At 37.7% G+C, this 12,579-nt stretch overlaps 1 protein-coding gene across 1 annotated transcript; it reads left to right on the top strand.

The window, feature by feature from the left end:
* Positions 1-2,694, top strand: LOC131242598 (pentatricopeptide repeat-containing protein At3g29230-like). The gene has a single exon (XM_058241339.1). The coding sequence runs from the start codon at positions 456-458 to the stop codon at positions 2,322-2,324; it is 1,869 nt and encodes a 622-aa protein (XP_058097322.1). The 5' UTR covers positions 1-455; the 3' UTR covers positions 2,325-2,694.
* Positions 2,695-12,579: the final 9,885 nt, after the last annotated feature.

Consider the following 12,579-nt stretch of genomic DNA (forward strand, 5'->3'; position numbering starts at 1 on the left):
GTGGGTTTGAAATCATAGCTGCAGTGAGAGTTCAAAAAGAGCTCTTTTGGAGTAGAACTGATCGGTTGCAGGCGAGGCATGCCAGTTTGTGTCACCATACCATCTTTCCTGCTAACCTAGCACTTGTGCAGGACATCAGTAACATGAACATGGTAGGCCCTAACATGAAGATCACATGGGATAGAAAAACGAGCCCTTCATTTCATTAGGTGGGCCACAAACCCTTGGTAACAATGGGTAACTGACAGTCTGATTTAACATAAGGTATGGCCCGACATATTGAACGGATCAGAATGATTTAAAACAATGATGATTTTCATGGTGGGGCCCACTGTTTTGATGGTCCTGATGTCTCACACAAGTAGCAAGTTGTGGTACCCTTACCTTCACGTGGCATTTCTCTAACTAAAGTACGGCCGTTTCAAATTCATTCTCATTTACATTTTCCCCAAAACATGGAGCAGAAAATGCTCCAAATTCTACAGAACTGTAAAAATATCAGAGAATTCAAGCAAACCCATGTCCAGATTTTCGTACACGGTCTTCAAAATGACAAATTCCTCATCCGAAAGCTCATCGATTTGTCTTCAACCTTTCATTCTCTTGACTACGCAATTCGGATCTTTGAAGATGCTCAATCGCCAAATGTTTTCATCTACAATACCTTGATCAAATGCTTCAATGAAAGAAATCGTAAAAAAGATGCATTTCTCACGTTCAATCAGATGAAGGAATCTGAAATCTCACCCAATAATTTCACGTTTACATTTCTTCTCAAATCCTGCGAATTGTCAGAAGCTTTAGTAGAAGGCATGGAGTTTCATGCCCAGATTATCAAATCTGGGTATGGGTTAAATGTCTTTGTTCAAAACACCCTCTTAGATTTCTACTCTAAATGCAACCAGGAGTTGGATTTAGCTTGTCAGGTGTTCGACGAAATGCCTGTAAAAGATGTGGTTTCCTGGAATTCCATGATCAATGCCTATATGAATAAGGGTGATATGGCATCGGCAATTGGTTTGTTTGAGACAATGCCAGAGAGGAATGTCGTGTCTTGGAATTCTGTCATTGCAGGGCTTTCGAAGGTCGGAGACATGAAATCGGCACAGTCAGTCTTTGAACGTATGCCAATGCGGAACACAGTCTCATGGAATGCTATGATCACTGGGTATGCTAGGCGGGGTGAGTTGGTGACTGCAAGATCAATTTTCAATTGGATGCCAGATAAGGATGTAGTTTCTTGGACGGCCATGATTTCAGGATACACACAGACCGGCAACCTGGCATCTGCAAGCGAGCTTTTCGATCAGATGCCAATCAAGAACTTGGTCTCTTGGAACACGATGATTGCAGGTTATGTTCACAACCATCTATTCTATCGAGCATTGCACACATTTCATCAAATGCTGACGGCTACTGAGCTTAAACCTGATGAGGCCACTCTAACCAGTGTCCTCTCTGCTTGTGCTCATTTGGGTGCTCTTGAACATGGAACTTGGGTAGATTCTTATATTAAGAAAAACAAATTCAAATTAACGGTTACATTAGGAAATGCTCTAATAGACATGTTCGCCAAATGTGGTGATATGAAAAATGCAAACACTCTATTCAATCAAATGACGAAAAGGTGTATAATCACATGGACAACAATGGTTTCTGGTCTAGCCCTTAATGGGCAATGTAAGGAAGCTTTAGCCATCTTTGATGCAATGTGCAGAGAAAGAGTAGCACCCGATGATGTTATTTTCATTGCAGTTCTTACTGCTTGCACCCATGGAGGGCTGGTCGAAGAGGGTCAGCGGATCTTCAATCGGATGGTGGGGGAGTTTGGGATTGAGCCGCGGATCGAGCACTACGGATGCATGGTGGATCTTCTTGGTCGAGCTGGGAAGTTACAAGAAGCACTTGGGTTTATCATGAACATGCCCATAGAGCCCAACGCTGTTATTTGGGCTACGTTGTTAGGATCATGCCAGTTTTATGGAGACGGCAAGTTAGCGGAGTTTGTGGCCAGAAAGATTATTGATTTGGAGCCATTGAATCCTGGGTACCGAGTTTTGATTTCGAATTTAAATGCGTCAATTGGGAGGTGGGAGGATGTTCTGAATGCTAGAGCAGCTATGAGAGAGGAGGGGATGGAGAAGGTGCCTGGTTGTAGTTCAATCCAAGTGGGGAATGGTGTCCATGAGTTTCTTGCTAGGGACACAAGGCATGAACATAGTAAAGAGATTTATGAAGCTTTGGATGGGTTGACTGAGCAGTTGAAAGCAGTAGGCTATGTGCCTTGCAGAAGTCACAATGTAGCATTGCATCAAGAGCAGTGAGCAGTTCAATTGAGATAAATAGAGGTTAGATGACTTGGGTTTGTTTGGCATCGCCTCAGGAATCAGGGGCAGGATGCATCTAATTTCTGCTTGGTTTAACTACCAGTTGAAACCATCTGAATGGTGATTTCCTGGTTTTGCGGAAAACTGACAGCCGGCATGGTTTGGTTTTATTTTCAGTCCTCCCTGGTTTGCATGGCTCCACTGACATGTTCAACCAAATATCAGTTTGGGGTGCTTCCAAACACAATGTTGGTGAAAACAGAAAAGGATGTATCCAAGTTTCTAGTGTGGATTCTTAGGCGCCGTTTGTTAAATCTGAAGTCTAAAGCCTGAATCTGAAATCTGAAGCCTGAATCTAAAATCTGAACATGAAATTTACATCTGAAGTCAAAAAATTTGTTTGATAACTATTGTTGAAGTCTGAAAATTAAGTATTGAATTTGAAATAACCTGTTTGTTAACAAACATCTGAAATGTCTGAAATCTGTTAATTCGACACATTTGCCCCATCTCATGTTTGGAAATGTTTTACATTTTGAAGAAATTATTTTTTATTAAATAAAGATAAAATCATTCCATTTAATTCAAATAACCTAAAGTACTTAGTAGAAAATTAAAATATTATTATCCATTAAAAAAATAAAGCAAAAAAAATATTTCTAATCTTCTTCAAAGAGGCTAAAGAAACAACCAATAATGCAATAGAGAAGTGAATGAGAGGCTTATTGTTAATTTAGCAAAACTTGAACGTGTATAGTTTTGTATCGGTTAATTTTTTGGTGTTTTCGCTTCATCTCAATAAAAATGACCTTATAAACGGTCCACTGAAAATATGAAAAAGCTATAAAATATAAATTGTATGAATTATATTGCAATGAATTAAAAAGAATAAATAAAGATACGTTTTTTAGTTTCTTCTAATGTTTCAATTGGATTTAAATTATTTTGATATGCGTAACTGTAACAGAAATAAACATATATAAAGGTTAGTAAAATTGATGGTTCTCAACCAATATTATTAGCATATACTTATCTTAGAAGTGTTAACCATGCACATTAGTTAAAAATAAAATTTAGTGATTTTGAGCTAATTATGGCCAAACTTGCTTGATTGTAATAAATTTAGCAGCATACAAAAGAAATGAAATTAAAATTTTCAGGAACAAAAAAAATAATTAAAAAGAAAGAAATTACTTAACTAACTTATTTATTACAATGAAACATATTCCATTCTAAATTCACATTTATATGATTTCGAATCTTTATAAGTAAGAATTGAGTTTAAACACGTTTGTATGAGAACAAAATTAAGGTATGTCTCAATCTCAAGTGGACCACATTATATGAAACAGTCTTGAAAGAGCTTTGTCCATTGAAAACCTTCCGGGGGCCATAAAAGTTTTGGATCAAGTTGAAATTTTGTTTTTTCACTTCATTTGGGCACGTATGACCTAATCAACGTATTGGATGTCAAATAAACAACACAATGGGCCGTAGGAGGATTTTAATGGTGGATATCCAATCACTATTGTTTTCCTGTAATGTGGTCCACCTGAGATTTATATCCCTCTTATTTTTGAAATAGAGAGATAAAATGATATGTAAAAATGGATGAATGGAGTGGATGAAACACACACATCATGGGGGCCACATATCACCGACCACCACCCACCGGGCTGGTGGCAGGGGGAGTAGCCAATCCGTTTCCGTACCACATATGTCGTGCGAAGACGAGCGCCGACGCTCCTCGAGGTCCGAGTCATATGAACGGTTCAAAGGAGATCAAAGTTACACGGGCCCTACAATAATGTATTTATTATATCCACACCGTTCATCAAATTTTCGAGATAATTTTAGAGCATTATCCAAAAAATGAATTACATCCAAAACTCAAATGGACCACACCAAAAATAACAGCGGGATAGTGATTTTCACCGTTAAAAAATTTGCGGGGCTCACTATTACGTTTATTTTCCATCTAATCTATTCATAAGGTCAAAAATATCTGGATGAAGAGGAAAAAGAAATTTCATATTGATCTAAAACTTCCTGACCCCAAAAGGATTTCAATGGTAGACGTTCAATCCCCCACTGCTTTTTGCAGTGTGGTCCAGTTTATCTTTAGATCTGTCCTATTTTTCAGCTTAAGCCTTACGACGAGCTAGAAAAATGGACGGACGGTTTGGATATAAATTGGACTCACGGAACTTCTGACTTCGATACACCAGCCAATCCGCTTCCCAATCCGTCCTTCCCCATCCGCTCCGAACGCAGATTGTGTCCTACCCCGCCGGGATCGGTTACCATCCTGGCAGATTTCTATGGGGCCCACCATGATATAAGTGTTTTATCTAAACCATTCATTGTTTTTCTCATATTATTTTAATACATAATTTTAAAGATGAAGCAGGTCCACAGCTCTAGTGAACCACACCAAAGGATGTTGCAGTGCTAATGACATCCACCATTGAAACCTTTCAAGGGGCCACTGTGATGTTTTTTTTACCATCCAACCTATTCATTAGGTCATGTAGACATGGATGAAGTGAAAACACAAATATCAACTTGATCCAAAACTTCTCCAGCTCCCAAGAAGTTTTTAATGGTGGAAATTCAATCCCTACCCTGTGGTCCAATTAATCCTTGGACCCGCCCCTTCTTTTTTTTGGCTCACACTTTAAATGATTTGAAAAGGTTAATGGACGGTGTAGATCAAATGCATAAATTATAGTGGGGCATAAAGAAATTCTACATGTTAAAAGTTAGCAAAGAATTTAAAGGAAGAAAATCTCCATAGCAGAAGGGATAATTTTGGAGTAAATTCTTATTTAAATAGAAAAACTATGGGTGCATACTGCGTTAAACGTTGCCCACACACCTCCACATAGTGGAATTTCACCACTTATGGGTACTTGAACCCTTGACCGGGTGCTGAAACTCCTGAAAGTCTATCACCCGAGCAAGAGTGAGGACCCAATTCTATAGTGTAAAAATTCAATGTTAACAAACAAGACCTTAGTGTCAATTTCGCAACAAGTTCCTGTGTAAAGATTTTGTGTGGGGCCCACTGCGATGTTTTTGAGAAAGCCACTTTGTCCATCCGTTGTTCCGAGCTTATTTTAGGAATTACATTAAAAATTAAGGTGAATTCAAAACTTAACTAAGCCACACGAGAGTAAATAGTGGAGACTTAGTGACCACCATTGATACATTTATATGGCCACAAAAGTTTTGTATCAGATTAAACTCTCTGTGTTTTCACTATATCTCAATAAAAATGACCTTAGAAACGGTTTGGATGGAATATAAACATCAAGGTGGAGCATAGGAAGGTTTCGATGGTAGTCATTACTTTCTGCATTGTTTTATCTTGTATGGTCCATTTGAGTTTTGAATTCTCTTAACTTTAAGTCACATGCACTAAAATGATCTTGAAAAACGGATGGATGGGTTGGATTTCTAACAAACATCACAATGGGCCCCACCCAGAATACTTGCACAATAACCTCATGCCAAAGGCCTTCTCACGAAATTATGCTGAGGGATTGTTGGAAACGGATTGACTACTCCCCTGCCTCCGACACAGTGGCTGGTGGTCGGTGCTCTACGAGCCATTGTGATGTATGTGTTTCATACATTCTGTCCATCTATTTTTTCGTATCATTTTAGGGCAACAAAAATGAGATGGATATAAATCTCACGTGGACCACACCACATGAAAACAATAGTGATTAGATATCTATCATTAAAATTCTCCTAAGGCCCACTGTACTATTTATTTGACATCCAATCTGTTGATGGTCATACAAGCCCAAATGAAGGGAAAAAACAAAGATCAACTTGATCCAAAACTTTTATAGCCCCCAAAAGGTTTTTAATGGTCGACACTCATTGAACACAGTTTCTTATAATGTGGTCCACTTGAGATTGGGATATACCTTATTTTTCATCTCGTACCATAAAATAATTTGGAAATATAGATGGACAGCATGGATGAAACACATACATCATGGTAGAGTACAAAGGCCAATGGAAATCCATCCACACAATTGGCAGGTAGCGTGAATGTGCAGCCTGCATGGGATGTGAATTGAAGGCTTTCAAAAGAAGTTTCTAACTAGGGATTCTTGGTGGGCCGTGTCAGTGGCTCGATGAAGCCTATGGTAATGTATATGTTGTGAATAAACGATTGGATACACTAAAAATATCAAAAAATAAATCAAAAAAAAAAAAAATTTCACTAAACTGAATCACGTATAAAATACGTTGTCATTAAAGCGTGATTCGCCTCCTTATCAACTGTTGATGGGTTACAGGCGAATTACTTCCAGGATAAGACAACCCTTGTCTGAATCCAGTGTGCAACACTCACGATAGGTCCACTGTAGAACAATTTTAACGCAGAAGATTTTTTCTGGCAGACTCAGATGGTGGAGATGTTCTATGTATTTTAGAATGGAGCTATGGATCGTATCTGATTTGATGGGAGAGATGGTGTGTTGACATGATGAAATTGGATTGGAACGGTCCAGTTTATATAGGCATCGGGTAGTGGACCGTTGCTAGACTGCTATCAATGGTTCAGAACGTTTGGATTACGTTTCTGACCGTTGATCATTAACTCCAGCCATTTCTGGTCGTCGGATCAAAGTGTAAAGTGCGTCATCTAGCGCCACTACAGCCACACTGCCCATGCCCTTGCCCTCGCCCTCGCCCTCGCCCACGCCCATGCCCGAGCACGAGCACTCCCGCGTGCATGCATGTGTTCCAGTGCGTAACGCAACCCGAGCATCACCTCCTCCAAAAACTCCAAGTAAGAATACTCTTCATAAGTCTACATATAAACCACAAAAGTTTTCTTCTCATTTCTGATGTGGGACAAAGCACACACACCGCACTTTTTAATTCAAAAAATTCAAAAAACATTTTGGCGGGAAAATCCTAAATTTTTGAAAATTTTATTTTTTCTTATATTTAAAAACCATTGATATTCAACAATCCCCCACTGGTTTTTTAAAACAATGAAAACTCTGCCAGAATAATAATTGTTATTATGCATAAAGAAAGATATCTTGCGATTTGAATCTTTCCTTAATGTAAGTATTTTAAAGTTATTTCGAAATTTCTAGTTGTCGTAACATTGAACCAGTTATTCATATATGATATAACTGAAAATACCACACACATATTAGCTCCTGCATTAGGTGTTCCTTTATAATCTCGCTTAACACTTTTAATGCCCATGTGCTTATCCTGTTTCATGAACGATCCCGGGATAACTCTAATTCTCATGAGAAGCGGTACCACTTCTACGTTTACATGGGTGAAATCCTTCCAGTATTTCCGTTAAAACACTTGTTCTGTTTGACTGGACTTCATTAAGAGTTTAATACTCATCCCTCTTTTAAAAACGGCCAGCACCATCATCCTGAATGAGATTATTAATTTATTTAGTGCTAAAACTTTTCACTTATCAGTGAATTGTTGTTACCAATTAAACTTAATATTTAGATATTTTCTAATTTAGGATTGGGTTTCTTTCACTGGTGAAATTTTAAATAAAGAGTTTCAATCACATCCCTCTAAATGTTGTCCTTACTACCTCTCGCGTTAAAGGTTTAGTAAAAGGATCAGCTAAGTTATTACTTAACTTTACATATGAGATCGCAATGATTATATCTTAAATCAATTGCCTTACATAGTTATGTCTCAAACTTACGTGTCTGGACTTCTCATTATAGGTACCGCTATAAGCTCTCGCTGGAGTGGCTTCACTATCACAATGAAGTGAAACAACTGGTATAGGCTTCGCATAGAATGAGATTTCTAATATGAGATTCCTTAACCACTCAGCCTCTTTGCCTGTAGCAACTAAAGTTATGAACTCAGATTCCATAGTTGAGTGTGTTATGAAAGTTTGTTTCTTGGATCCCCAAGATACAGCTGTACCTCCTAAGGTGAATATTTACCCTGTAGTGGACTTGTTGTCCCATACACTCGATATCCAACTTGCATTGGTATATCATTCCAATACTGCTGGAAATTCTGAGTAAAATAGCCTTAGTTCTTTGGTTTCTTTAAGATAATATAGAACTCTACTTACTGCATTCTAGTGTTTAACATTTGGATTACTCGTAAACCTGCTTAATTTACTCACAGCGTATGCTATATCCAGTTTTGTGCATTGTATTGCATATATAAGACTACTTATAGCACTAGCATACTCTAGTTGTGCAGCTTCTCTTCCACTGTTTTCTTTTAACTTAATACTTAGATCAAACGGGGTCTTTGCCTCTTTAATTTTCAAGTGATTAAACTTGTTTATTATTTTCTTAATATAATGAGACTAGCATAATGCAAAACCCCCACTATGTTTTTTAACTTTGATACCTAATATGGTATTCACTTGTCCAAGATCCTTCATTTTGAAAACTGAAGAAAGAAACTTTTTGGTTTCAGTTATACCTTCCATTTTATTACTGATTATTAATATATCATTTACATACAAGCATATAATTACAACATAATCATTATATACTTTTGAATATATGCATTTATTAGTAATATTATATTCAAAACCATAAGATAGAACTTTATAATCAAATTTATCATGCCACTGTTTTGGTGCTTATATTAATCTATATAAAAACTTAACAAGTCTACACACCTTTCTTTCATTTCCTGGTAGAATAAATCCTTCTAGTTTCTCCATGTAAACCTCTTCATCGAGATCACCATTCAAGAATGTTGTTTTCACGTTCATTTGATGGATATGAAGATGATGTATGGATGCTAGAGCGAATAAGATCCTAATCGATGTTATTCGAGCTACTGGTGAATAAGTGTCAAAATAATCGATTCCTTCTTTCTGTCGGAAACCGTTAGCAACTAACATTGCCTTAAAGGTTTGAATTGTATCATCTGTGTGATATTTTTTTTTAAATACCCACTTATAACCTATTGGTTTAGAACCTGGAGGTAGATATACTAATTCTCATGTTTGGTTAGACATTATGGAATCCATTTTATCATTAATTACTTCTTTCCAAAAAGCAGAGTCTCTTGAAGTCATAGCTTCACTAAAGGTTTTAGGTTCATCTTATATAGTTAAAAGCATAGGTATTTTCCTAATCACCTTCTCTCTATCACCCTCAACTAGATGAAAAGAGAGTCACTGAGAGTCTATTTGATCAGAATCAAGACTCTTGTCTACTATTGCTCTTTGACTCCTACGAGGTTCACTAGAAGTTTTCTCTTCTATTTGTGTATCTTTTATAGTTTCATTAGGAGATTGAGTCTCAGCATTTTTTTTCTCCGTGAATACGGAATTCTCAAAGAACTCTAAATCTCTAGACTCTATGATTATATTGGAGTCTAAGTCTAGAAGTCTATAGACCTTACTATGTTGTGCATATCCTATAAGGACGCACTTGATAGCTCTTGGTCCTAACTTAATTTTTTTAGGTTCTGGTGTTCTGCAGTATGCAAGACACCCCCACACTCTAAGATACCCTATATTTGGTTTTCTTCATTTTTATATTTCGTTTGGAGAGGTCTTGGTTTTCTTAGAAGGAATTCGGTTTAAAACATGACATGCAACTAACAATGCTTCTCCCCATAGGTTTAATGGCAGCTGTGTTTGTATTAGCATTGAGTTGATCATTTCAACTAATATCCTATTTTTTCTCTCTGCTACACCATTTTGTTGTGGTGTATAAGGTGCTGTGCACTAATGTATTATACCGTGTTTTTAACAATAGTTAGAAAATTTATTAGGGAAATATTCTCATTCTCGATCACTACGAAGGATTTTAATATTTTTAACTAATTGATTTTCTATTTCAGATTTATAAATCTTGAATGCATTAAATGCTTCATCTTTCGATTTTAACAAACATACTTATATATATCTTGAACAATCATCTACAAATGTTATAAAGTACCTTTTACCTCCACAGGTAAAAACGCTATTTAGTTCACATATGTCAGTATGCACTAGGTCTAATATTTGAGATGATCTCTCAACGCTAGGGAATGGTTTCTTGATTATTTTAGACCGTATGCATACTTCACATTTTATCTTTGTCATTATCACTATATAATATTAGGTTGTTCTTAGTCATGAGTTTTATGGTACTGTAGCCAATATGAGCTAGTCTACCATGCCATAGCGTTACAGACTCAATCATGTAAGCAGAATGATTCTTTTCATTTAAAGAAAGTTTGATCATCCCATTACAAGCATAACCCTTACCCATAAAGTTCTCATTCTTAGACAAGATCTGCTTGCCTGATTCAAACACAACCATAATCTTAGGTTTACTTAAGAGATCCTCTGAGACAAGATTCTTCCTTATATTTGAGGCATGCAGTACGTTGGTCAGGATTACCTTCTTTTCAGACGTAAAGAGCAATTCCACGGTTCATTTTTCTGCAACTTCCGATTGTCCTTCATTTCCCATTTGAACTTCTTGACCATTGGTCTCGTCTTCATAGGTTTTGAAGGCAGATCGATCGTTACATACATGGACTGTGTCGCCTGTATCATACCACCAACCAAGAATTTTCTCTTGAACTAGGTTCACTTCTTTGACCATGGCTACGATTTCATCGTCTACTGTATTAGCATCTTTCTTAGACTTTTTTCCGTCCCCACAGACTCAGGCGAAATGTCCGGTCTTACCGCAGACATAGCAAGCTCCCTTAAGTTTGTCGTTTTTCTTCTTTTGTGTTTTCTTGAATTTTCCTTAATCTTTGTTAGGTTTAAGGGAATCATTCTCATATGTATTATTTTGGGATGGTCGTTCTACTACGTTCACCCTGGATGAGGATGCATCATTAGCGTCATCCTTTTTGTCTCGGTTACAGGATTCTTCTTCAATTCGAAGATGCTTTTGGATTTGTTCCAGGGTGAACTCTTCGGATTTAAGCAGTAGTCTCTTCTTGTAGTCTTTCTAGCTCAGAAGCAATTTTGCGATTATAGCTCCGACTTGAAAGGATTCAGGAAGATTAATTTTTATGGCTTTTATTTTGTTTACAATAAGCTGCAGTTCTTGGATTTGGGCAAATAGCGGTAGATAGTCTACCATCGTAAAGTCGAAATATCGGGCAATTAGAAATTTCTGTGTACCTTCCTCTTCAGCTTTGTATTTGTATTCCAACGCACTCCAAATTTCTTTCGTTGATGTGGTCCCCGTGTACAAATCATATAAACGATCAAAGAGCGCATTGAGGATATGGCCACGACATAACAGTTCATCTTCATGTCGCTTGATTCTACCAGCAACCTGTTCTGGATTGTCAGTGTCCTTTGCTTCAGGCAGAGGCTGGAGAGTCAGGTCCAGGATGTAGTACATCTTCAGAGTGGTCAGCAGGAATTTCAGTTTGTCCTGCCATCTAGTGAAATTTGAACCATCGAATCGGTCCAGTCGGATCATATCCTGGTTCATCAGTTTGACTGATGCAACACTTTCGGTGTCCATGAATCACGCTTTAAGATTGTTGTGAATAAATGACTAGATATACCGAAAATATCAAAAAATAAATCGAAAATAAAATATTTCACTAGGATGAATCATGTATAAAATACGTTGTCCTTAAAGCGTGATTCGCTCCCTTATCAACTGCTGATGGGTTACAGGCGAATTGCTTTCAGGATAAGACAAGCCTTATATAGATTTAGCGTGCAACAATCACGATAGGTCCACTGTGGAACAATTTTAACGCAGCAAATTTCTTCTGGCAAACTCAGACGGTGGAGATATTCTAAGTATTTTAGAATGGAGCTATGGATCGATCTGATTTGATGGAAGAGATGGTGTGTTGAGATGATGAAATCGGACTAGAATGGTCCAGTTTATATAGGCATCATGTAGTGGACCGTTGCTAGACTGCTATCAATGGTTCAGAACGTTTGGATTACGTTTTTGACCATTGATCATTAACTCCAACTGTTTCTGGTCGTCGGATCAAAGGATCTGACCGTTGGATCATCATGGTCCGTCCGTTTTCATACTGTTTGGCTTTCAAGGCAGAGAACTGTTTTTAGAAACTTCTGAACGTTTCGGATTTATGATCCTAACGTCTTAGTCTTCTATAAAACTCAGACTTACTGTACACAGGCACAGACCAGACCCATCACACCGCGATCGCACCGTCTCCCGTAAGGTCGTGAGGGAGCGACCACTCTGCGACACGTGCGAAGTGCAAAGTGCGCCATCTAGCGCCACTACAGCTACACTGCCCACGCCCA

The sequence above is a fragment of the Magnolia sinica genome, chromosome 4 (genome assembly GCF_029962835.1).
Source record: "Magnolia sinica isolate HGM2019 chromosome 4, MsV1, whole genome shotgun sequence".
NCBI classification, from domain to species: Eukaryota; Viridiplantae; Streptophyta; class Magnoliopsida; order Magnoliales; family Magnoliaceae; genus Magnolia; species Magnolia sinica.

Coding starts and splice junctions, on each gene's coding strand:
- LOC131242598 (XM_058241339.1), top strand. CDS start 456: ATGGAGCAGAAAATGCTCCAAATTCTACAGAACTGTAAAAATATCAGA.